Consider the following 27,868-nt stretch of genomic DNA (forward strand, 5'->3'; position numbering starts at 1 on the left):
ACACTGGGGTTATTTTCCCCTCACACAGCTCAGACATGCACTCCGGAGGCCTACTGTGATGTAGAAGTGGAGGGGACTGTATAGTGCCTGGGTCACAGTAACACAGTGAATGGTAGTGACCAGGGTTTGGATCAGTTCCCGTAACAGGCTAGAGGAGGCCTGAAAAGGCCTGGGACTAGAGTTGTTGGGGTGAGGGATGAGGTGTGTTTATTTGAGGGGCACTTCTCTTCTCTGCTGATTCTGACTAATACTGTGCACTGTAGTGGAGTGTAAACTCGATTACTCCTCGTGATGACAGGCTATCACATTCTTGACAAACCTTGAAAACCCCTCTGCTGCTGTAGGATATGTTAAAAGGTCATATTACACTGATAGCCACGAGGCTAGTCGGCGTCAGCATTGCCAATCCTATTGTCGCTGAGTTATCTAATGTTATCTAAGACTGCATACATCAGGACAGGCTGTTTCTGCTGCAGAATGGTGTCTATTTTTACTAATAGACTGGAATGGATTTTATAGGTTATATTTTGGGGTAATGAGCCAAGTCACTGGTGCTACTTTTTGCTCAATCGATCCAGTACTGGGTAAACAATCAATGCAACTCTTACAGTAGCACTCTCATCTAATTGATACGGCTAAACTATCTATTTTTGGGACTGAGAAAATTATGATTGTTTATTTTTGCTAGTAGGCTGCCTACGCCTGGCTTCTATTGTAACTGGTGCAGAGAGAAAGACTTGTCTTGCTGCAGTCAGAGCACTGTACCTTTCAGCGGTCTGGAGTCACTTTGTGTCCTGTTTGTGTTGGAGGAACAGTCTTGTTGTGGCACTTTGTTGACAGCTTCAGGAACAGGGTGACTGGAAGGTCACCGTGTCTCCGAGTCCACTCGCCTATCGTGCCGCAGAGACATAACCCCACCGTCACCTTCTCAGTGGCCCAACAGTCACTATGTGTCATCTGTATGTCATCCTTACATTGCTAGAAGATACTGTTTTGATAGCCTTGTCCTGGGGGTCAGTTCAATTATAGATGTTTGGAAACAACATAAACAAGGCACATTTTAGAGGACATTTTGAAATGTTTTGCAGGATATTACAGTTGCTTGCAGGATACAGAAAATAGTTTCATTTTCTTTTGATCATTTTATCTTTACCTCATATTTTATTAAATTATTTATGTCTTCCATGGCTTTATTTTGTATCATGACTAGTTAGTGTGGATGAAATGAGTGTGAGTGTAGAAACATTCCCTTCCCAGGGGAGTGAAGATCTGTCTGCACACATCTATCTCAGTGATGTCATTTTGTTGGAGGGAGGGAACCAACCTAGCCAAAATGACACGGTATAGTAGCTGTAGTGCACCGTTATCTGTCGTGCAGGAAGCCAGGATCTGTGTTGGCAGGTTAGCGATGTTCCCCTGCTGTTCCTACTTCCTACAGTTTTACACAGACAGACATGCAGCAGTGGCAGAGAAAGACTCACACTGACACATGCTGACTTAGGGGAGGCTGGGATCTCTGCTTTGAGGTGTAGCTGGTGTTGTTCCATGCTGCGGTAGTTCTGTAGGTGGATAGAGATGGTAGATTTGATGGAGGTTGTGATGGGGTTTTCTCATATGCCCCAGTGTGCTGGTTACAGATAGGGGGCTTACTTAAGTGGCATCCCTTAAAGGTCCTTGGAAAGATCTACCAGACTGCCTCAAAGGCCCTTGAAAGCAAAAGTGCTGATGGTTGTACTGTACTGCCTCTACTGTTGAGGATAACAGGGTAAAGTACATGGTGATCACAGCAGTATGTGGGTTACATAGATCTGGTTTGTCTCTATATCAACCCTGGCATCCCTGGAGGATACACTCTGACATCTTTTACTGTGTGTCATTGAAATGACAGAGGGTGTGTGTGTGTGTGTGTGTGTGTGTGTGTGTGTGTGTGTGTGTTTATATGCAAATTCATCAGGGTTGGTGGGCTTGCGTGTGTGCGTGCAAGCAAGCATGTGAGTTTGCGTCTATGAGTGTGTGCCAAGTATTTTAAATTCCCTTCTCTTCCTCTCTTGTTTGCCTTAGTGAGACAGCTGTCCACTACTTTGGCTCATATTTCAGACGTATTTTCTCCTCTACAGTACCATTTCCAATTGGATTCCATCCAGCTAACCCTCAATGCTCATAGCAGCATTATGAATGGTGACATGATGGCCTAAGGAATGGCAAGTAGCCCAGGTAGAGAGCCAGCAACTCTGATTGAAAGCTCAGATTCAATCTATACACCATGGCTTTAGCAGCATATTCATGCATAGCTTAGCTTCTTTTTTTCAATGCTTTTATGTCTGTGCGATGAATATTTGAAAGGTCGAGGGGAAATTAAAAAGTGGAATACACAATTTTACATGGAGGATCAGAGGAGTTTATAGTGGATGTTCAGTATTGAAAAGCAGGCTGCTTTTTTTTTTACTACCATTCCATTTATGAGAGTAATTCTGTACTCTGCATTTGAATTACTCACTATAATGTTCCATTTTATACATACCAGTGCCATTTATAGAATAACAAATTGTGCCATAAAAAAATAGTATCTGTCCTGCCACAGACAACCATCAGTTCTCCCCTGTTGGTAAAACTAGTTACTTTCAGGATACGCTGCCCTTTCTGAGCTCACCATTACATAACTGTCATCAAAGGGTTGTATTGCTGTTTATCTGCCTGCTTTTGCTGTTCTTCGCTTGTTAGTACAACTCACAGTGCCATTTGAGTCCTTTAGATGGCGCTCAACTTATTTTTTTATGTGTAAAAAAAATATATAATGACATGGCGATTTCTAATATTGTTTCCACTTGATTTGTTACCCATGGTCTTTTCCATGCCCACATATTGTTTCTGTATGTCCTAATGTGTCATGACAGTAACTCTTGCAGAATACACACGGACCCCAGAGGGTGTTTGTGTGTCATTTAAAACCAGGAATTTAAAACCAGGCTATAATATCTATGGGATATTGTGTCAGCTTTTGGGGTTATAGGGGTTTTGTGCTGGGTGTAAAAGGCCAACTAATTGGGCATGAATTGTCTGGAAAACAAAGTCACTGGTAGATGTAGTTTTTATATTGTTTTATCGTCTTCACATAAAGCCGACTGAAACTGGTACAACAGCTAAACATAGTATTTAGTTTAGCTTCATTCTAACGAAGGCAGCAGAAAAACAATGCCATATTCTTTGATTAGGCAAATGTAGAACTCCCAACTTCTGTAGTTCGCCACTCTTCTATCACACGCTGTGATGTTTATTGTTCATTGGCAACAATCACATGTCCCTGTTTCTCCCAAAAATGATGGATTGGGGTCTATGACAGTTCCTCTTCATCGATGGCCACACTACATGTTTGTTTGTCTTATCTGCTTTTAGTATTTATGAAATATTTTGAAGGGACTTTTTCTTGAATATATTGACATTGTAGAGAACCATCAAGATAGACTTTTACACCACTTCCTTGGTCTCGGAATGTGAAATGACTCAAATTACTAGACAAATTAAAAAGGTAGTTGTTTAGCTAAAACTATTTTCATCTCTTGTATATCATATCTATAGTGAGGATGAATATAATGCCAAATATTCATTATTTGTAAATAAATATATATAAATATATTAATATATAATATATGCCTCATTGAAACTGCTTTTATTAATTTTCTGCTTTTATTAATGTTTTGTTATCAATTTGTTCCTTTGTTCTGGTTATTTTGATAAGCTGTTATGATGGCATGCAAAATACTGATACGGAATGTATAATTTGTTTATTCATTGTCTTTTAGTTAACACTGTTACATTTATAAATTAATTATTCACCTGTTTATCAAAGATGCATTTATATATGTTTTATATATTATAGTGTTTACTGATTTTCTCACTATTTTTTTCTGTTATTTTAAACACATCACCACTGTATTTCTGTATTTTACACATTTTTCAGAATGAACTCTTTGAAGATTTTGCCTCTTAAAAGTAGTTCAATCATTGCTGATATCATCTGATGTAAATACTTCTGCAATTAAATTTTTTTATGAAAAACATTTAAAAGTTTGAGAGACTGGGTAGTGTCTCGTTATTTTCTTTTCCTCCCTCCATTTAAACAAGTAGGTACTGCATGCAATGTAATTAACTAATTACTGAACTATATGATATGATCCTGCTGCTTATCATACTGCATATAGAGAGGACAATACCTAATTAATCATTTCAAAGAGCCTCAAGACATACAGATGAGATACCGCCACGTACATTTGGGCCAATAGAAACACGGCAAAATGCTTGCCTGAGTAGGGTTGGCCAATAGGAGAGCAGGGTAAATATTACAGGGCGGGATTTTCTCTTTCTTGTCAAATTGAATTCATATGATAACAAACCCGCTGCTAAATTCACAAACAGCTCTGTTTGCCAATAATGGACGAATAAGGTAAGTTATTATTAAGATTTCTAAGCACAAAAAAAGACGTTTTGCTACAATGGCGATGACTCGGTATATACTGTTGGTTTGTTAGCAAAAGCATTTTGTTTTAGTAACGTTACATTATGTTCGGTTACATTTGAGAATATAACGTGCAACAATGTTGCAACTGAGGTATTGTAAAAACGTGGTCTGAGTATTTCGTATGATTCTGTACGTAAATGCGAGAGACTGTTTAGTATGATATGTTACAGATTCCAATTTGTTGTGGCTAACGTTAGCTAACTCTAGGGGTTGGAGTTAGGTAGGTAAAATGGTTAGGGGAAGGGTGAGCTAACATACTAAGTAGTATGTAGTTAAAGTTGCTTATTATCTGAAATGCTAAAGTTGCCTGTGATGGGATTCAAACACACAACACCTTTGGGTTGCGAGATGTTCCCATCCACCCTGACCAACCATCCTTTGGGTTGCTCGACGTTTGTCTTACATGCCCGACCTACCATCCTCCTATAATTTTTGCCTTAAGTAACCTTCTATCTTACATTTACATTTGACTATGTTACGTTCAAGGGGCTCCCGAGTAGTGCAGCGGTCTAAGGCACAGCATCTCGGTGCAAGAGGCGTCACTACAGACACCCTGGTTCGAATCCAGGCTGTATCACAACTGGCTGTGATTGGGAGTCCCATAGGGCGGTGCACAATTGGCCCAGCATCGTCCGGGTTTGGCTGGTGTTGGCCGTCATTGTAAATAAGAACAAATGCTTAACCGACTTGCCTAGTTAAATAAAAGTTACATTTATGAGACCAGTCTGATCGCAATTGTGAAATTTGACTAAATAATGTTAGTCAACAACATTAACAATGTTACAGATTTTAGCAAAGTGGCCTGTGTTTTTCTTTACTCTGTAACAACGTATCTAACTGATTGAGCTAAGTTGTTGCTAGTCTGATTAATCAGGTTGTACTACACAATTAATTGGTAGTGCCAGAAACGAATTCCTGCAGAATCGTGGTGATGTTCCTTACAAGCCAGAATGTTGAATAAAATGTCATTTGAACGTACACTACCGGTTGTCTGTGCGGTTTGTCCTTCAGCTGCTCATCCTCCCCTAATTCAGAATATACCATTTTCATTATCATGGCATGCTTGGTTCAATAGCTTTTGAGGAGAGATAACTGAATATCCAGTATAAAACTAATATGACCATACACCTACTGGCTCTCTAAAAAAGTTTGGTTAACAATACTTTCCTGTGGATATTTTGTCTCAAATTTCCAGCAGCTGAAGGACAAACCGCTCGAGTAAGTTTAAATGTAATTTTATTAAACATTCTGGCTTGTAAGGAACATTTACACAATTTTGCAGGCATTAGTTTCAGGCTGTATATACCAATGAATTGTGTTTTTCAGCCTGATTAATCAGACTACGCTGTTGGAAATTCAGTTGACACATGGTCAGACGAACTGCCTCAGATCAACAGGCGCCTGATATCTTATGTTATCGTCTGTCAAACGAAAGATGTGAAATCACTCACTTCTCCATTCTTGTGCCTCTGTCATTTCGAGCACAGCCAGAAGTTAACATACAAAAATCACCTTACCTTGGGTCAATAACTGATCATGTTTTTGGTTAGGTATAGAAAGTACTGTTCAACGGTCTTTGGGTCATCTAGCACATTTTGACATGTCGTAACTATGTTATGAACATTGACCATTGTGTGTTGGCTTTAATTTATATTTTACAGGGTGGTTTATAATTAACCCATGGGACACTTCAGTGATTACTGGTTACTCAACTCTGTTGATAACTCCACGGATGTAAGAGCAACAGACATCATCCACCATCCCACCCACACAAATCAACATGACCTCCCAGCAGGCCAACCCTTTGCCGGCATTCAAGAGCCCCGCTGACCCCAGTCCAGACTACTTCTCCTGGGTCCTTCGCCTCCAGATCATCAGCCTGGGCTTTGCCTTCTACACTGCCATCTTCCTCCTCTCCCACCTGGTGTCCACAGCCCTCTCCCAGACCTACCACTCTCTGCTGGCCAAGGAGAAGGTGTTCTGGAACCTGGCTGTCACACGGGCCGTATTCGGCCTCCAAGGCACGGTGGCAGGCTTACGAGCGCTGACCGAAGACTCGGACTTGTCAAGGGACAGGATAAGAGGTCAGGAGGACTGGTCGTGGTTCACCGTGCTCATCGCCACGGGCTTCTTCCTGTTTGAGAATGTGGTGCTGCATCTCTCCAGTGTGGTGTTCAGGTCCTTCGACCTCGCTCTGGCTACCCACCATTTCTTTGCCCTGTCGGGGTTCACTGGGGCCGTGGTCTGGGACTCACTAGGGCATTACCTGCCCATGGTCACTCTGCTGCTGGAGATGAGCACGCCTTTCACCTGCATCTCCTGGATGTTACTAAAGGTAGTGTTTATGTCTGTCTGGTGCCTTTCATCATATACAGCAGAATGTTGTTGTTTGACTCCATTTGTGAAGCTGTACTGTAAGCTTTTAAAAAAAATATATAGTTCAGTTGTTTTGCTGGTGAGCTAGATATAGAAAGCACAGAGATTTCAATTCCTCTTTTCTGTTTACATACTCAACACTGAAACCTTACCATGATAGGCAGCAGTGATAAATGAAGGTGGCCATTTTGAGAAAGGGGAACTTCTAGGCAGAAATGGACCCAAATCACATGAGAATTCACATGCCACTTTTGTTTTATTGTCCAAGATGTTATATGCAATCCATACATTGTTATAAATATCCACAACCAATGGCAGTCTTTATCCCCTACCTAATCAGTAAATGTCCTTCTCTAAGTATCCCTCTCTTCTCTCCTGTCTAGGCGGGCTGGGCGAGGACCCTCTTCTGGAAGGCCAACCAGTGGGTGATGGTCCACATGTTCCACTGCCGCATGGTGCTTACCTACTACATGTGGTGGGTGAGCTGGAGCCACTGGGGGGAGATGAACATGTACATGGCTCTGCCCCAGCGAGTCCTCTTCTACACTGGCCTGGCCCTGCTCACAGGGCTCATCAACCCCATCTGGACACACAAGAAGACCATGCAGCTCCTCAACCCTGTCGACTGGAACTTCAGCAACAAGCCATTGCCCAACGGCCCCAGTGGGGAACGGGAAGAGAAACCTCATGAGAGCTAAACGGAGCCAAGGACTGTGAACCTGTTTTGTACAGTTATGTTTCTTTTACTATGCTTGTAAAGGAGAGGAAGTGTGATTCAAAGTGAGAAATAGTCCAACTCTGGCTTTTAGGTTTGTAACGGAGAGGAAAGGCCATTTTAAAATACTATTTTCTTACTAACTCTGGCTTTTAGTGTTTGAAGTATTTTGAGGATTTCAAGTTTAACTGAACTACTGTGTTTAAGGTTCTCCGTATAGGTCTGTTGTCTCTACAAAACGTGGGTGAAAGGGCCTTTGACGACAAGAAATGTCATAGGTGAACTTAGTTTTATAGTAGAAAAGTGTTGGCCTGACCCGTATGCCGTTGATTATTCGCTGTTTTTGATAGTATTGAGTGGGAGTGCAGATGAACAGAGAGAAAGGCATGTTATTGTTCTGTCTACTCAGTTCAGCTTCCAGCAGAAAGGTGTGAATGTGCTAGTTAACCTCTCTGGAATGGGGTGTTGGCTTGTTTGAAGTTCCCTGATACGCCAGTGGTCTTTGCACTTACGGGTAAAGAGTGTGTGGTCACTCAAACACTATGTGCTGAGCACAGACCAGTCCATGAGGCAGCAGATTTACTCGCTGAGAACAAACTCAGTGACAGACTGAGACTGGAGATTGGAGACTGGGTCACGATCTGGCAGATGAGGAAAGTCTCACAGCTTTCGAACGTCATTGGAAGGAAAGCAACTTCTTTCTGTATCATAAAAAATGCTTTCTGACTTGCTTCAGAGTAGACTGTAATGTGTACCGGTAGTGTTGTGTGCTCTAGTTTAATCTTTATCAATTCATATAATTTAATCTTGAGAAAATGGTTCCTGTATTCTGTGGATGTCTGAGTTGTATCTTTGATAGTGGGGTTGACTTAATAGTATAGACTCTGGATGCTGTGAGAAGCAGTGCTGTTTTCAGCGGGGGTCACCAAAGGGAGTGGATAGACTAATAACAAGCACCACGGTGCAGGCCAAATGGATGGTGATGTCTTCCTTTTGTTACTTACCAACTTTCTCTACCGCTGATCTGTCGGAAAATGAAGTTGGGGGTTAATTCTTTGAGTAATCTCTCCTTTGTTTGCTGTCTCCTAGGACCTTCTATAAACCTGCAAATTAGTCTTAAGTTGACAATTTAAATCCAGTTCATTCAAGATTCACGTGAGATGGAGTGTGTGAGTTTGAACCCTTAACCTGGTTGTTTGTGGATAAAGATGAATTTCAGTCCTGTAGTCTAGCATGGAGCTTTTGGAAACTACCCACCCACATTGAACTACATCCAGACTGCTATACTGTACTTCACAAATCCTCTCTTGACTTGAGAGGTGTGGAAAATAGAATAAGAATATCAATGGTACAAACAACTTATGACACCAAGGCATTACACTGGTGCGCATCATGGTGATGTCATTATAAATATCGAATAGCTCCCCATGTGTTTATGCTAGAGACTTACCGTTTCTTGCGGTGGCTGCAGCTCAATCCCCTCCTTCTGATTTATAAAGCTTGCGCATATTCCATAAAATGGGGCTTGTGAAAGTGGTATTTTTCTACACAAAGGATCCAGACAAGAAAATAGTCACGAAATCATCTGTAAAACCTGAACTGTTTGAGCTACAAACTAAAAAGTCACCCCCATGGAAAGATGAGACTTTCATGAACACGACGGTGTCATATGTTTTGCTCTTTGACACACGCTTCAGGAGAGTCGTCTGAAGGTAACTCTGGACCGGCCTGTAAAAATGGCCCAACGTGCTTTGGGTTAAAATTCCCATGAATAAAGTGACCAAACATGGGTCAAATTTTTTATGTCTCTCAGATATAGGAAAAACACTTCAAAACCGTAGTCCTTTTGACTGTGTTTTGCCATGTACAAATGTTATTCAATGTGTTTTTTATGGGCTATAGCGGTAAAGGCCAAATTCAATGTTTTAATTCAATAATTTATATATACAGTATTTATACCTACAGGGGTCCTAAAATTTGACATGTTTGCCTGGCATTCAGAATATAGCAATACAATAAAGAAAATGTACACAGTAGCTTTATTTTAATTGGTTGATGCCAGCTTTAACCAAATACAATGGAGGTATTTATGGGTTCCAAACTTGATTATTTGTTTTTCCAGTGGGATTTTTGTTGTTCTTTCTTTAAAGGTTTTCTACTACGATACAGTCTAATTAGTTCTGAGCTTGTATATTAACAGTGTTGGATTTGCCATTGATTTCTACTATTGTCTGTCAGTATGATGTTGTGTGATGGATGCTCACACATTGATAGTGCCATTTTCTCAGACTACCACTCAAATCTGTTCACTTAACATGAGCTGTCAATAAAACCTTTAACATCCTCTTTGTATTGTCTAGTCTATATTTTGGGGGAAATGCATGTTTGTTTATTAGAAACATTTTTTTATGAGGAATGAGTTACTGCTGTGTGCGCCATAAATTCAAAGCAATATATTATTTATCCACTAGATGGCATGATAGGATTGGATGTAATACCTGTCTGGACGCTCAATTTTCTCAATGCTGGACGGACAATGGGAACTGCCGCACTTACTTTCTGGTGCTTTTCAGATGTGTGGGGAAACTTTGAGTCTATGAACTCATATATTACAGATTTGGAAAGATACTGTGGGAAATCACATTTTTGTCTAGAATAGATGGACATCTGCCTGGAGTTAATAACGTTTTGGGAATTGTCTACTGTTGATTTATTTACAGACAGAATAAATACTATTCACTTCAACGCAATATTGACCCAACTCACCACAGACCTATGGAACTCACTCATATGTACCGAAATTAACAAACGAGAGTGTGTGTAGTAGGCTAGTTACATCAACTTCAAATTTGACGTGGCAAAGTCAGATTATGATGAGTTTATAAAGTGGGAACATAGAGCAAATATATAGATACATCAAATAGCTCACATATGGTAATACGTTCACTGATGACTGCTAATGCATGCACAGCTGTTCCAAGGGAGCCACCTCACTGATCACGTGGTACACATTGTCACACACATACTTCATCCTAGGCGGGACCTCAGGAATGTGATTGAGTGCCCCTTAGGCCAATTAAGGCTTCGCCCCCCGAAGTCTCCACCAATGACTGAGGAGGAGGCAGTCTCTTGGATTGAGTCAAATTGCGTTTGCAAAAGCTTAGGAAAATGGAAAAACAGAAAATTCACTTGGCGGAGCAGAAGTTCATACTCAAGTGTTTTGACAGTGATTTGTTTACACATCTTTACTGTGGGACTAGAAGGACGTTGTTCATCAGGAGTTTAAATATGGTGAGTTATGTTATGGGACTTCAAGAGTGTTTGAAAGTGGTTTATATGTAATTTTGAGACTTTTCAATACAGTAGTAACCACATTATGTTTAGCTGTATTTGGAGGTGGAAGGTATCAGCGAATAGACCAGATCCTACTTTCATTACACAATTAGTTTTTTTCTCTGCAAACAAAAAGTGAGTGGTCGATCCCTGCTGCGCTGCTATAACGTGGTGAGTTGTCTTTGCTAACATGTATTGTCAGACGAGATGCAGTGTATTGACTTACATTGTATCGTCCTGGTTGGTTATTTTTAGTTCGGCTCCTGTAAACCTTTGTCCCTTCATATTTCCAAGCAAGGCAAAGAGTACATTTTCTAATATGTATTATGCACAGCCTTTCATCACTGATTTTTTTTTTAGTGTAAGAAGTTGGCAGGGCCAGGGAGGGAAGGGACATGGCTGTCATGCAAATGACAATCTTGTGATGAATTGCTAGATGTTCTCTACAAACTCAATGGCTGAAATGTGTGGTGCCCATGTTCTTTTTCAAGGGTGCAGGTGCATGATATCAAGATGTCCTTAAAGTCATAACTTGGATTGCGTACCAACAAGTGCAACCTGAATTGTATGATTTTTGTCCACTCCAGACATGTACATATCTCTCTTCAAACTTTGTACAGTGTATCAAAGTTTGATTCAAACAGTGAGTCTTTAGAAAGGGTTCCAGAGCACTCACCCCAAACTCCACTCTAACAAATTAACTTAGTCATGCCATGCATAGCATTCCTCAAAGCAAGTGCATGACTCTAATGATCTGGAACTTTCTTTGGTAACACTTGTATTAATCAGAAAAGTTGAATTTAATCAAACTGTTGGTCCAAGTTGTTAGAGTAGCCTGCAACCCCATCCGATCAAAGAGTATTTCAGGAATCTATGTGCCTCGGGCCAGGCTGCTAAAAGATGGTTTTGATACGGTGATCACTTTGATCTTCTCTTGTATTGTCTGGCTCCATGCTTGTCCAGTTCACTTTTCATCAGAGTTGGGAGCCTGTGAGAGTTGCACACACTACATGGTCATTTTCTTTGCAAATAGCCACGTCACTTGGCTGGTGTGAGTACAGATGCCTCCACCCCCGATAATGACTCATAAAAAAAAAAGGGTCTCTGGTATTTAGGACCAAATCCAGGTGAGGGGTCACATGTAGCAAAATTGTGTTTCTACATTGACTAAAAGTAGAGACTCCGAGCTTGAAAATATTATATTATACAATGCAGTTGAAGAAGAATGAGAAAGTAATTCTGCTTTGAAAGTTGATAAACTTGGAACCCCACTTTTGAGAAATTGGGTGTGAATGTTTTGGTATTCCTAGTGGAGAGCTCTGTCTACCCCCATTCAGCATCGCTCACACCCTCTTAAGCCTTGGCCCCATCCATCTCTTTAAGGATTCACAGTGTAGTGAACAACCTAAGATTAAGACCAAAACTGGTGTAAGTAAAAGCAAACGTAGTAGTATAGATTTACTTTATCTTTATCTAGCCTATATCCTAATCTGACTTTGGTGCAGGCCAAGTTGTTCTTCACATTAACGTCTCTGGTAAACACGCACTTTATAAAAATAAAATCTAAGTTTGTCACATGCACAGGATACAGAAGGTGTAAACGGGACAGTGAAAGGGTTACTTGCATAGTGGAGTCTTGTTTAGACATGTAGCTGGCTAGTTAAACAATTAACCATAATTCCAACTCTAATGCTGCGTTCAAAACAACTGGGAACTCTGGAAAAATATAAACTCGGACTGGGAAATTTATTTGAACGGTCATCCAACTCGGAATTCCAACTCTGGCCTCTTTCTAGAGCTTCTACACAGATCATACACGTAATGTTAGCTAGCGAGCCAGCTAACGTTAGCTAGCTAGCTAACAGTACGCTTTAACTTGCAATGAAAATGACTTGATGACAACTAGAAACGGATAATATCTGAAAATGCCGCTAGACTCTTACCCATATACATGGATTAACGCTTCTCCCTCTGTCATGGTTGCACTAAGTATGAAGATGTAATCAATAGACGGGTGTTTTATACAACAGCCCTCTTTTTGGACTCTCTGCATCTGGCAATCATCTCTCTGCTTCCACTGGGCAGTCCACTGACTTCAAAACTCAGTCAACTTCTTCCGTGACAAGGACACCGTTTCAACCCCACCACCTCCAGAAAGTAGTCCATCGCAACGTTTTCCCACTGAGCTTTGTCGATAGTGCTATTAACTTCAGGGCAGCAATGTTGAGAACAGTAGCAAAACTTTTTTCAGTTCTTCATGATATCTTTAAAACAAATTAGCGGTAGACAGGATTACCTGCACATACTTAGCAGCTCACGTTATAGACAGAAGCATGCTACATGGCAGACCAATCTGAATTAATCTCTCGGCATGTTCAGCCCATCTTATCTCAGCCAATCATGGCTAGAGGGAAGGTTCCTGTATTTTTTTCCGTTGCTAAACCAACTAGGCTCGTCATCTAACAATTTTATTCATATTTACAGATGGCATACAAAGTTTGTTATTAAGGCACATGAAATTTCACATGTTCCAGAAGGCATTTCTGTCAAAGTATTTTTGTAAAAAAAAAAAGACTCTCCTGGAAGTAGTAATGTGCGACATATGCCTAGTTTCTTGAAACGGGTAACATTTAGGGACTGGAGGACTCTTGGCTGTGACCCGGTCTACTGCATACAGAGGTTCTATTGCTGAGCAGTCAGGTAAGCCCTGGGCCTGTAGACGGCACACTCCGCCATGCGCGACACTTCCTCCTGCAGAGCAAACATCACACGTACATCTCCATCTCACCATAAACATCATCTTTGACTTGGCTCATTTAGCTCTGGCTCCTGGTTTAGGCTTACATGCTGAGGATAATGCTATTACTTTCCTTCAGCATCCCGCCCTGTTTTGTTGTTGGCTTCATAATAGAGGGTTACTTTCAGATTGGAGGCTCTGATGCTGTTTTTTTCTTGGTTGTTATTGTCTCTCACAGATGCAGCTGGATAGAATTGCTAATTTCCCAAAGTGTGTGTGTCGGGTCTGTAAGTCCATCCAGTGGGTAGAGGCTTATGGGAAAGCTTCTGAGTGTCTGGCAGAGGGTGAGAGCCAGACCAGAGTACATAGCAGTCTGCAGAGAGGAGCATACTTCCCATTTTTCAGAGGACTGATCGATCATGCACTTTAAATCCTCCCATCCACCACTGAGGAGTCACTGATATGTAATGTGGAACGGATCAGTATATAGCACAGCTGTGAAACTGACTGACTGGGCCTTCCTTCCTTCTGCAGGTGGACATGGAAAATTTGTCATGTACCAAAATAAGTATTTACCAGCTGTGAACATCTATGTTCAGAATTGGGTATGACTCGAGCTGTGTAGCTTCTAGTTCTATTGTTTTCAATATTTTTGGACACTTTTTCCATATGAAGGATCTGTGACCTCCTATGTCTTTTTATTTGGGTGCCCTAACAAAAGTCCTGAACACATTATCTCCAGTACCCACTTTGAAGTCCGCATATTACTGTAAAAATTGGAAGCGTTTAACTGGCCTATTGTCATTTGCCGTAGTTTGAGGTTGGGAGGCAATTTTGTGCTGTTTATTCTATTGATATTGAAATGCCTCCAGAGCTATTAGCTGGGCAACTAACAAAGAAAGACCTATTTGGGCTCTCCCTCTCTCTCCCATTGCCTCACACACTGACATAGTGTTCTGTTTTTATGACGACATGCCGGACTCTCAAGGCCCCAGTCTGCACTGGATGGGTGGGGACCCTCTTTCTGAGTGACTGTGACTATGGTGATGGCCTCCATCTTTAATGGGACGTTACATAGCAATTCAAGTGCTACACCACAGCCTGTCGTTTCCAATGGGAACAAATTAGTCATAGTGGGCAGAACAAATAGGGGGGGGCAGAGCCAAGCATGAGTTAGTGACATCCTATTGGTGCATTCTAGCATGCATTTGCATATTTCTGCTAGGGAACGCCTACTCTGAAGTGAGTGTGTGCAAAAACTCAATTTTCACTTGCATTCCTTTTAAACAATGACATTTGTAAAAACTTTGACGAAGGGTAACTTAGTCCACAATGTTCTTAACAGATTTTAGTTTTGGGAACAGAACTGTATTGATCAAATGTCAGCATAATGTCGTCCAAAATCGAACTGGCTCCATCTTCCCCCACTGCCGGCCAGTGGGCTCCCTCTCATCACCATATTTGATAGTCAGTGGAAACGCCAACAGATGCTTCAAACTTATACATCCTGTGAAATATCTGTGGCCCCACACTTATTTTTCCCAGCAACTTCTGTGTTCAAAGGCCTGGACTGAGATGGTTAGAAGGGAATGATTTCATTCACCCTTCTGTGACGGTTGGTCGAATTACTGGATTCGAACCAGGGACTGTAGTGACGCCTCTTGCACTGAGATGCAGTGCCTTAGACCGCTGCGCCACTCAGGAGCCCATATACACTACCGGTCAAAAGTTTCAGAACACCTACTCATTCAAGGGATTTTCTTTATTTTTACTATTTTCTACATTGTAGAATAATAGTGATGACATTAACTATGAAATAACACATGGAATCATGTAGTAACCAAAAGTGTTAAACAAATCAAAATATAGAGATACTTCAAATTGCCACCCATTGCCTTGATGACAGCTTTGCATTATCTCAACCAGCTTCACCTGGAATGGTTTTCCTACAGTCTTCAAGGAGTTCCCACATGCTGAGTACTGCTTTTCCTTCACTCTGCGGTCCGACTCATCCCAAACAATCTCAATTTGGTTGGGATGGAGGCCAAGTCATCTGATGCAGTACTCTCCTTCTTGGTAAAATAGCTCTTACACAGCCTAGATGTGCGTTGTCATTGTCCTGCTGAAAAACAAATGACAGTCCCACTAAGCCCAAACCAGATGGGATGGCGTATTGCTGCAGAATGCTGTGGTAGCCATGCTGGTTAAGTGTGCCTTGAATTCTAAATAAATCCCAGACAGTGTCACAAGCAAAGCACCCCCACACCATAACACCTCCTCCTCCATGCTTTACAGTGGGAAATACACATGCAGAGATCATCTGTTCACCCACACAGTGTCTCACAAAGACACTGCTGTTGGAACCAAAAATCTCAAATTTGGACAAATTTCCACTGGTCTAATGTCCATTGATTGTGTTTCTTGGCCCAAGCAAATCTCTTCTTCTTATTGGTGTCCTATAGTAATGGTTTCTTTGCAGAAATTTGACCATGAAGGCCTGATTCATGCAGTCTCCTCTGAACAGTTGATGTCTTACTTGAACTCTGTAAAGCTTTTATTTGAGCTGCAATTTCTGAGGCTAGTAACTCTAATGAACTTATCCTCTGCTGCAGAGGTAACTCTGGGTCTTTCTTTTAGGGCTGGGCGGTATACCGTATTTTACTATATACCGGTATTTATGCACGGACCGGTTTGGGTTTTTACTTTACCTTCTATAATGGTATTTGAATGTTTGGTTTGTTAAATGTGATACGCCGTGTGTAACATCCATTTTTATAGTTTACTCCGCTACTTGAGTCATCCCTCTCCGCTCTCTCTCTCCATGCCGCTTTCCACACAGACCTGGTCCCACCTCCTGTCACTCAAGGAGCGCATTTGTCTATGTCGTTTCCACTTTCACCTTAATATAAATTCACAAGCGTTCTATAATTACAATATTAGTTTGTGTTTCTTACATCTGCAAACAGCTAGTTTGTGTTTTCTTAACAATTTAAGCTAAATTGTGTTCGCCACTAATGCTAATAAAATTACTGAGTCAGCGCAAACGTAGCTAGTTAATACAGCCTGATACCAGTACTGGTGGAGGCTTAAATCAGCATGTTTGTGCAACAGTATCTTCTAAATCAAAGAGGAATAGGTGAAGCATGAATATGTTGGCTATATCAATAGAGATTTAATGTAGCCAAAGACTATAGGGTCCGCTAGGAAACACTGAACATCACTTTGGTTCCTACCCTGTCACAATAACACGTCCATGGCATTTTCATTCGTTGTCATGTCAAACACTGTATTCAAAGTGCCCACTATTATTTATGTTCTAACTAACTATATATTGCAATTCTATTTCCATGATTCCAAAAGTTCATCCAAGTGGTTATCTAAATCGCAACATTTTATTAAAAATAAGGCCTAGTATTTTTGCCCATATAGTGACAGTGTGGAAATGATCTCTTGAGTGCAGGAAATTATTTTAGGTTGAATTGAACAGTATAAAACAATCAGAATGGAGAAAGACCCATTGAAATAATTTAGAATGTGTTGCCACCCTAGGGTCACGAACTACTCAAAGCAAATTTAGAACTTTTATTAATCAAAAACATAAAATTCTATCAAATTTGAAAAATACCATGATATTATATTTTGGCCATATCGCCCAGCCCTACTTCCTTTTGGCGGTACTCATGAGAGCCAGTTTCATCATAGCACTTGATGGTTTTTGTGACTGCACATGAAGAAATGTTCTTAATGTGTCCTATTGACTGACCTTCATGTCTTAAAGTAATGATGGACTGTTTCTCTTTGCTTATTTGAGCTCCTTGCCATAATATGGACTTGGTCTTTTACCAAATAGGGCTATCTTCTGTATACCCCCCTACCTTGTCAACACAACTGATTGGCTCAAATGCATTAAGAAGGAAAGAAATTGCACAAATTAACTTTTAACAAGGCACACCTGTTTAATTAGGGATGCACCGATATGACATTTTTGACCGATATCCAATATTTACGATATAAAAAAAAAAAAATTGCGGCCAAAAGTTACTTTGTTGGCATTTACGTATGACCCCATTACCAGTAAAACATAATCAAAACCTATTTATTTCACTTACTTGCTGTGCTGTTTCATTGTTCATTCTAAACCAGGATTTGAGCATAGTGGGTCGACAAGGATTTCGTATTGAGGAAAGCCGTATTGCATCATACATGTCAAGCAATGACGTTTCAGGTCTGCCTGTGGCCTCTCTTCCTCGGCGCGTACTGTCACTGTGTCCGTTTTCCATCTTGTCCGGCTGTGTCTACCATTTCACGTCAACCCTGTTTCTTGTCTGCATCGAAGTAGCGGTCCTTGTACCTAGCATCGAGCATGGTGGTGACACAGTAAAGGGGCTCAGAAAGAATGCCACCAACTCGCTTGTTCACAGCCTCAAGTACTTTTGTAAGTTTTAACCCCACGGTCTGTGTGGGCAGTTTTGTTGAGCAGGCGTTTCAATGCCATGACAGAGGGTGTCACGTCTGCTGCAGACGCAGTTGATGAGCTTATTTCTCCAGTCAGTTGTTCGAATGGTGCTAGGAGTGTTCATGTTTCAAACATGTTCTCAAATGGCAGCAGCGGTATGAGAACCAGCACATTCTTGAGCATGCAATACGGCTTTCCTCAATACGAAATCCTTGTCGACCCACTATGCTCTGACTCCGCATGCTCATGGGGCTGACATCGCTGGTCCAAATGTCAGTTGTGAAGCTAATAGCAGTGACGCAAGTATCTCATGGATGTGCGTTTCAGCAATGCTGTGTAACTCCGGTAGTGTAACATCTGAAAAATGGCGCCTACTTGGTAGTGTGTACCAGGGCTCGAGGTGTCAGCGAAAGCCAACATCATCCACAACAGAGAACGGTTGATTGTCAAGGGAAATTAATTCCTATATCTTGGCGTTAATGGATTTTGCCTTTTGAGTTGTCTCGCTGAAATGTTCTTACTCTTTCAAATGACTGCTCGACTTGAACTTGTTTCGTTGTTGGAAGTGTGCGCTTAGTATTTTTCTGCTTTGTTCTGTGTAGCGCTGTATTTTTCGTGGCATCATTACGTTATATAGGTATGCACATCAGTGTTAAACTAGACATTGGGCCGATGTTGGCATTTTTAGCTAATATCGTCATAGTCCATCCCTACTGTTAATTGAAATGCATTCCAGGTGACTACCTCATGAATCTGGTTGAGAGAATGGCAAAAGGTGGCATGGGAGTCACTTGGATAAAATTGTTTGTCACATGCTTTGTGTGACAGTGAAACGCTTACTGGAAGGTACAGTGGGGGGGGGGGGAAAGTATTTCATCCCCTGCTGATTTTGTACGTTTGCCCATTGACAAAGGATCAGTCTATAATTTTAATGGTAGGTTTATTTCAACAGTGAGAGGCAGAATAACAACAAAAAATCCAGAAATGCATGTCAAAAATGTTAGAAATTGATTTGCATTTTAATGAGGGAAATAAGTATTTGACCCCCTCTCAATCAGAAAGATTTCTGGCTCCCAGCTGTCTTATACAGGTAACGAGCTGAGATTAGGAGCACACTCTTAAAGGGAGTGCTCCTAACCGCAACTTGTTACCTGTTAAAATGTTTTTTTTTTTAAAGACACCTGTCCACAGAAGCAATCCATCAATCAGATTCCAAACTCTCCACCAAGACCAAAGAGCTCTCCAAGGATGTCAGGGACAAGATTGTAGACCTACACAAGGCTGGAATGGGCTACAAGACCATCGCCAAGCAGCTTGGTGAGAAGGTGACAACAGTTGGTGCGATTATTTGCAAATGGAAGAAACACGAAAGAACTGTCAATATCCCTCGGCCTGGGGCTCCATGCAAGATCTCACCTCGTGGAGTTGCAATGATCATGAACGGTGAGGAATCAGCCCAGAACTACACGGGAGGATCTTGTCAATGATCTCAAGGCAGCTGGGACCATAGTCACCAAGAAAACAATTGGTAACACACTACACCGTGAAGGACTGAAATCCTGCAGCGCCCGCAAGGTCTCCCTGCTCAAGAAAGCACATATACATGCCCGTCTGAAGTTTGCCAATGAACATCTGAATGAATCAGAGGACAACTGGGTAAAAGTGTTGTGGTCAGATGAGACCAAAATGGAGCTCTTTGACATCAACTCAACTCGCCGTGTTTGGAGGAGGAGGAATGCTGCCTATGACCCCAAGAACACCATCTCCACCGTCAAACATGGAGGTGGAAACATTATGCTTTGGGGGTGTTTTTCTGCTAAGGGGACATGACAACTTCACCGCATCAAAGGGACGATGGACAGGGCCATGTACTGTCAAATCTTGGGTGAGAACCTCCTTCCCTCAGCCACGGCATTGAAAATGGGTTGTGGATGTGTATTCCAGCATGACAATGACCCAAAACACACGGCCAAGGCAACAAAGGAGTGGCTCAAGAAGAAGCACAGTAAGGTCCTGGAGTGGCCTAGCCAGTCTCCAGACCTTAATCCCACAGAAAATCTGTGGAGGGAGCTGAAGGTTCGAGTTGCCAAACGTCAGCCTCAACTTTAATGACTTGGAGAAGATCTGCAAAGAGGAGTGGGACAAAATCCCTCCTGAGATGTGTGCAAACCTGGTGGCCAACTACAAGAAACGTCTGACCTCTGATTGCCAACAAGGGTTTTGCCACCAAGTACTAAGTCATTTTTTTGCAGAGGGGTCAAATACTTATTTCCCTCATTAAAATGCAAATCAATTTATAACATTTGACATGCTCTTTTCTGGATTCTTTTGTTGTTATTCTGTCTCTCACTGTTCAAATAAACCTACCATAAAAATTAGACTGATCATTTCTTTGTAAGTGGGCAAACGTACAAAATCAGCAGGTGATCTAACACTTTTTTCCCCCCACTGTAGCATCTGAAACACAAATTACCACTGTGCACTTAACATCTGTATTTTTTTTTTGAGTCTTTGAACATGAAATTGATACTTACAATGCAAATTCCTTCACCTCCAGTGTCTATTTCAGATCAGTGAAACAATTCCACTCAATAATAAATAAGGGGCTAGCCAGTTCTATCAAAGACCGCCAACCCTCACTAAATCTAGCTAAGGTAGTTAGCTAGCAAGCAACACATTGGTTGGTTAGCCAAGAACATTTACCAATAGCTTTGGTAATTACACGATATCTAATACATGCATGACATTAACTCTACTGGAATTAACTTTAATTTTCATAATAATTCTTACCTTGGTCAGTCACACTGCACATTGGTGTCACGCTAGGTAGCTAGCTGTGTTTGCAAGCTTGATAAATGTATTCAACTGCAAGCAAGGTTCTTCTTCCTCTGTCACCCACCAGGTTAAAAACGTTTTAATTAAATGTTATGAATGTAAAATAAAATGCCATTATCCACGGGAGCTTTTTTAGTGGTGCTCTTCTCTTTCTGAAGAAAAATTGTCAGTTGGAGGCGGGGCTTGAGGCAGGCATTTCAAATTGTGATTGACAGCTCAGGAAATATATATTTACAGAACTTGTCTGAGTTTTTAAAACCACAATTTTTTTTTATGTTTCATACTAAGTGGTACCTCAATAGCTGCAGAATGTGTTTTGAACTACAACTCAATGATCAAACTTTTGCATGCAAAATGCCACTCTGGGAACCTAATACTAAGGTACAAGAAGTCAATAGAGACTCAACATTATCATCAGGGTAGAGAAGGTTGTGAGGTGTGTTTTTAAACATATTTGTTAAATACATTTTCTCCAATATATTTTATTGAAATGTATTCCAATCTATAACTTTTCTGTATGGGCGACCTACCCAAATAAAGCCAGTGCAGCCTTAACACTAGGACATGCTATTGAAGTGTATTTCCCACACCCGACACCTGTGTAATTACTGCTCCTCTGGCTATATTGATCCCTGTGTCTAGGTCAGATAACATTTCAGGTCTGTCAGAGGCTTTAGAAAGCAGCTATGAACATAATACTCAGCTATGCAATGGTATACATTGAGTTACTGCATACTAACACGATCTGTTTTCGTTTCTCTTCATGGGCTCTTATAGCCGAGCAGTTTGCATACACAAGGATATAGCATTAGTTATTGCTGACGTGGACATTCCGAAAGTGTTAGATTTCTAATGAGAGAAATATCCGCTATACTTTAAGTTCCACTCCTTGGAGGCTTACTGACTGCATGCTGCTCTCTCATCTATTATCTCACTGTGGTTTTCAGGGCTCCTCCTCTGCATGTCATAAAACTGGTTCTGCCTGGCCCCCTGTCAACACACACCACACACACACGGAGAGAAAGAATTCCATCTAGACACCGTTGCCCTAGAGCAATCAAAAAACGATACATACCTCGGACTAAACATCAGCGCCACAGGTAACTTCCACAAAGCTGTGAACGATCTGAGAGACAAGGCAAAAGGAACATAAAATTTGACATACCAATTTAGGCTCTGGCTAAAAATACTTGAATCAGTTATAGAACCCATTGCCCTTTATGGTTGTGAGGTCTGGGGTCCGCTCGCCAACCAAGAATTCACAAAATGGGACAAACACCAAATTGAGACCTGCATGCAGAATTCTGCAAATTATCAAAATCCAGAAAAGATTTGTTAAATTCTACAACCACCTAAAAGTAAGCAATTCCCAAACCTTCCATAACAAAGCCATTAACTACAGCGAGATTAACCTGGAGAAGAGTCCCCTAAGCAAGCTGGTCCTGGGGCTCTGTTTACAAACAGAGCCCCAAGACAGCAACACAATTAGACCCAACCAAATCCAGAGAAAACAAAAAGGTAATTCTTTCCAATGTGTCAAGTAATTAACAAAAAAACAGAGCAAACTAGAATGCTATTTGGCCCTAAACAGAGAGTACTGACCCAAACTTAAGGAAAGCTTTGACTATGTACAGACTCCGTGAGCATAGCCTTGCTGTTGAGAAAGGCCGCCGTAGGCAAACCTGGCTCTGAAGACCAGCTATGTGCACACTGCCCACAAAATGAGGTGGAAACTGAGCTGCACTTCCTCACCTCCTGCCAAATGTATGCCCATATTAGAGACACATTTCCCTTAGATTACACAGACCCACAAAGAATTTGAAAACAAATCCAATTTTGATAAACTCCCATATCTATTGGGTGAGCAATCACAGCAGCAAGATATGTGACCTGTTGCCACAAGAAAAGGGCAAACAGTGAAGAACAAACACCATTGCAAATACAACCTGTATGTTTATTTATTTTCCCTTTTGTACTTTAACTATTTGCACATCATTACAACACATGACATTTTGAAATGTCTTTTATTCTTTTGGATCTTTTGAGTATTGTTTCATTTTGTATTGTTTATTATCCATTTCACTTGCTTTGGAAATGTAAGCATATATGTTTCCCATGCCAATAAAGCCCCTTCAATTGAAATTGATTTGAAATACAGAAAGGGGAGCGGGACAGAGTGCCTGGCCATTTTAGTAGGCTACAGGGCACTGTCCTCCCCAGCGCAAGTATCTTTGTCACCCCAGTCCATCTATTCACAGAGAGGACTGTTTGTGTATAATGGACCACTGATTACAGTAATGCTGGTGATGGGAGACAATGACACACCGCTCCAGCCCAAGAAGCAAAAAGAGTGTGTGCGTAAAGAGGATTCTCTCTGCTCTCTACTGGTGCAGCTGTGAGCTCCATAGCTGGCTCTGGGTTTTGTTTGTGACTCTGTCAAACCATTTGTGGAATGCCACTTGTTATTAAAAGTGCTTGAGATGTTTTTGGCTTTATAGAGGCGTCAAACTCTTCAAACAACAAGAAGCTGTCAGTGACACACAATTTGGTCGCCTGGCTGCAGTCTTGGTTTGAAGTAGTCTACAGAGTAGATTGTGATTTTCATTATGCAGCAGTCAATGTATGTGACAACTCCTCACCCTTTTGTGAACATGTTTATTATTACTGTTGTGACTAGGGCTGTGGCGGTCACGAAGTTTCACCAGCCGGTGACTGTCAACCAAATTAACTGTCGGTCTCACGATGTTTGACCGTTAATTAACAAACACATTCAGCATCTCCTGGCTTCCACACATGGCCTACAAGACATTTTAAAAAGTCTAACAAATCCATGTAATGTAGCCTAGACCTTTGCAATAAATCCATAATTTTATTTTAGACAGATCTAAAGAAGCATGATATGAAGAAAATGTAGTCTATTTCAGAAAAGAGCGTACTCTGAGTTGTCCTAATGTGGCTATGCCAAATGACTGTGGGCTACACTAGTTCATTTAGCAGACAAGATTTGCTTATAATTCCACTGCATTATTTTATAGTATGAAGAATTGAACAAAGCTGAATGAAATATAAATATTTTCTCCCAACGATTTGAGGGAGTGCGCACATGCGGTTAACAAAGAAATAGGTTAGTTATTAATGTAACTTCAGTTGTTCTACAAACGTTGAGCTATACGTTTTTGATTTTTAATACATTTTAAGGCTGCATGATGAGACTAATGATTTTGAAAAAATCAGTTGAAAGGAATGAGCTCTGCTTTGTTTTTGAGCAGTCTGTACACTCCAACAGTCTCTCATTCACAATTTGACAAGCACTTGGTAATGTCTCGAATTTCACAGCGGCATCCCTTTTGTGGCCCGGAGTGCTGCGTTGTGCCCTTCTCCCTGAGTGTGCTGCGCAATCCGAAGCGTCTCTCACTCACACGGCTCTCTGTCACATGATCTGGTCTTTTTCAGTTAAGACCGACACTTCAGGGACGCACGCAACTGTGCGCGTCCTTATCCAATGCCGAGGTGCATATAAAAGATATTGGAAGAACTGTCCACATTTACTTTTCGTCAGCCAACAAGATGAGTAGGCCTAACGAACAGCAAAAGCACTAGCCTATGTGAATTTATTATCCTCCATAGTACAAAAGCCAACCCATTCTGTGTTAGAAATAAATATTCCAAACAGTCTGGGACAGTTGTGATTTGATGGATCCCAAATTAATACAACCACTAGCATACCTTTTTATTTTTTATGCTATATGGCTGACGCAACATATCAGAACTTTTAGCTTAAGTTTGTTAGGCTATTTCTTCACATTACAAGCGCAGCAATGTGCACATGGTAGTAGGCTATAAGCGTGAATGTTCCATTTGCTGAAAACCCCATTATCAGAAGTGACCGCAAACGCAATTATGTATGTAATGCTTTTATTATAAATGTGCATTTTTATGGTGAAAATGATCTTCCCCAAACTTGAAACTGTCGCGCTGCTTATGTATGGCAGTTAGGCTCTACACCCCTTGTAAAGCAGATTAGTGTACTTAACTTCTTAAAAGTATTTGGCCACTTTAGTTGTGATAACAAACCTTATGTAGCCTAGCCCATAGGGCTATATGTTTTGATGAGGTGTGCGGCTATGATTCGAACAAGTAGAAAAAAAAGGCATTGTTTCTTATGATGGGCATCATTCACAAGTGTTAATATATAATTCACAAGTGATAGCCTAATATTGTCACCCATCTGAATAAATGTGGGACATTTGTTATGATTTAAAATGGACCTGTATTGGGGCAGGGGAAAAATGCATGTCATCTATGCACTTAAATAGCGAATGGAGGACACTTTTCCCCGTGGTTAATTTTCATGCCAGCCAGGTAGGCTATACTCCTGTTGTAAAGAGAAGCAATGTGCTTAATATTAGGAGAGTTTAGAAATAAATATAGTAGGCCTAGCCTATAGAAAGCTGATGGGATCCTCTTTTTATTAGCAGCCATCACACTTTTCTCACACAATTACATGGCCTATAGACATGTTGCACAACATGGGCTCTCATGAAGTGTTTGTTTAGATTTTCGGATACTTGCATTGATGTCAGTGATTAGAGGGACAATAGAGTGCTGAGTACCAGGCAGTTAGTATGTTTGGTAGGCTACTAATGACCAGCAGCATCAGCGATTGGAGAAGCCTAATTAACATGACTAAACGATCATGTGGAATTTGACTGCCTTCATGACTCGTGACCACCTGTGTGGCGGTAATACGGTCACAGCGACAGCCCTAGTTGTGACTCGTTTTAGTGACGTTTGTTGTGAACACACTGGAAACAAATCAGCAGCATTAACTGCAGGCCCTAGATTACTATTTTCCTGTCTGTGCATGGCTAACCAGAGGTTTGCTTGTGTGTTACTGACTTGTAATGATATGCTTGGTCAAGTCTGTCATCAGACTTTTTTTTTTTCACCCTTTTTGGCTCAGCTGCCTGCCTGCCTGGCCGCCACCCTGCCTGCCACCTAGACCTACTTTAAAGGAATGTTTGGAAGCCTCCAATAGGCGTGGTGTAGTAAGTATAGGTTGCTGACAGACCAACAGCGAGTTTCATATGTACAGTACCAGTCAAAAGTTTGGACACCTACTCATTCAATTTTTTTTTTTTTAATCTAATATATATATATATATATTAGTAGTGAAGACAACTATGAAATAACACATGTAATAACCAAAAAAAGTTAAACAAATCAAAATATATTTGAGCCACCCTTTGCCTTGATAGCTTTGCACACTCTTGGCATTCTCTCAACCAGCTTAATGAGGAATGCTTTTTCAACAGTCTTGAAGGAGTTCCCACATGTTGGCTGCTTTTCCTTCACTATGCTGTCCATCCCATCTCAATTGGGTTGAGGTCGGGTGATTGTGGAGGCCAGGTCATCTGATGTAGCACTCATCACTCTCCTTCTTGGTCAAATAGCCCTTACACAGCCTGGAGGTGTGTTTTTGGTCATTGTCCTGTTGAAAAACAAAAGATAGTCCCACCAAGTGCAACCAGATGGGATGGCGTATCACTGCAGAATGCTGCGGTAGCCACGCTGGTTAAGTGTGCCTTGAATTCTAAATAAATCAGACTTTGCCACCAGTAAAGCACCCCCACACCATCACACCTCCTCGTCTATGCTTCACGGCGGGAACCACACACGTGGAGATCATCCGTTCACCTACTCTGTCTCACAAAAACACGTCGGTTGGAACCAAAAATCTCCAATTTGGACTCATCAGACCAAAGAACAGATTTCCACCAGTCTGTCCATTGCTCGTGTTTCTTGGCCCAAGCAAGTCTCTTCTTTATTGGTGTCCTTTAGTAGTGGCTTCTTTTCCACAACCATGAAGGCCTGATTTTACAGTCTCTTCTGAACAGTTGATGTGTGTTACTTGAACTCTGAAGCATTTATTTGGGCTGCAATTTCTGAGGCTGGTAACTCTAATGAATGTATCTTCTGCAGCAGAGGTAACTCTGGGTCTTCCTTTCCTGTGGCGGACCTCATGCGAGCCAGTTTCATCATAGCGCTTGATGGTTTTTGCGACTGCACTTGTCAAGAACTTTGAACGTTTCTTCATTTTCCGGATTGACTGACCTTCATATCTTAATGTAATGACGGACTGTTTCTCTTTTCTTATTTGAGCTGTTCTTGCCATTGGCTTAAACGAAGGAAGTAAATTCCACAAATTAACAAGGCACACTTGTTAATTGAAATGCATTCCAGGTGACTACCTCATGCAACTGGTTGAGAGAATGCCAAGAAAGCTGTCATCAAGGCAAATGGTGGCTACTTTAAAGAATCTCATATGTTTAGATTTTAACACTTATTTTTTTGTTACTACATGATTACATATGTTTTTCATAGTTTGAGGTCTTCACTATTATTCTACAATGTAGCAAATAGTAAAAATAAAGACCCTCGATTGAGGTGTCAACTTTTGACTGGTACTGTATTACATTTACATTTAAGTCATTTAGCAGACGCTCTTATCCAGAGCGACTTACAAATTGGTGCATTCACCTTATGATATCCAGTGGAACAACCACTTTACAATAGTGCATCTAAATCTTTTAAGGGGGGGGGTTAGAAGGATTACTTTATCCTATCCTAGGTATTCCTTAAAGAGGTGGGGTTTCAGGTGTCTCCGGAAGGTGGTGATTGAGTCCGCTGTCCTGGCGTCGTGAGGGAGCTTGTTCCACCATTGGGGTGCCAGAGCAGCGAACAGTTTTGACTGGGCTGAGCGGGAACTGTGCTTCCTCAGAGGTAGGGGGGCCAGCAGGCCAGAGGTGGATGAACGCAGTGCCCTTGTTTGGGTGTAGGGCCTGATCAGAGCCTGAAGGTATGGAGGTGCCGTTCCCTTCACAGCTCCGTAGGCAATCA

General features: G+C 41.3%; 2 protein-coding genes across 4 annotated transcripts in view; both read left to right on the top strand.

Annotated features, from left to right (window-relative positions):
• The first annotated feature begins 4,320 nt into the window (after positions 1-4,320).
• On the top strand, positions 4,321-9,953 carry LOC106610778 (protein CLN8). 2 transcript variants are annotated; one of them, XM_045723419.1, is made up of 3 exons: positions 4,321-4,441; positions 6,178-6,851; positions 7,276-9,953. In XM_045723419.1, the coding sequence occupies exons 2-3, from the start codon at positions 6,297-6,299 to the stop codon at positions 7,588-7,590; spliced, it is 870 nt and encodes a 289-aa protein (XP_045579375.1). In that variant the 5' UTR covers positions 4,321-4,441; positions 6,178-6,296; the 3' UTR covers positions 7,591-9,953. The 2 variants fall into 2 exon arrangements, with proteins under 2 accessions (XP_045579375.1, XP_045579376.1); XM_045723420.1 differs by lacking the exon at positions 4,321-4,441 and adding an exon at positions 5,175-5,734.
• A 782-nt stretch (positions 9,954-10,735) lies between these two features.
• LOC106610779 (rho guanine nucleotide exchange factor 10) overlaps positions 10,736-27,868 on the top strand; it is a 95,909-nt gene continuing 78,776 nt past the window's right edge. For both annotated transcript variants that reach the window (XM_014210340.2, XM_045723421.1), the window contains exon 1: positions 10,736-10,898. The gene's annotated coding sequence lies outside the window, so the exon portion shown is untranslated. The remainder of the gene's footprint in view (positions 10,899-27,868) is intronic.

The sequence above is a fragment of the Salmo salar genome, chromosome ssa09 (assembly GCF_905237065.1).
Source record: "Salmo salar chromosome ssa09, Ssal_v3.1, whole genome shotgun sequence".
NCBI classification, from domain to species: domain Eukaryota; kingdom Metazoa; phylum Chordata; class Actinopteri; order Salmoniformes; family Salmonidae; genus Salmo; species Salmo salar.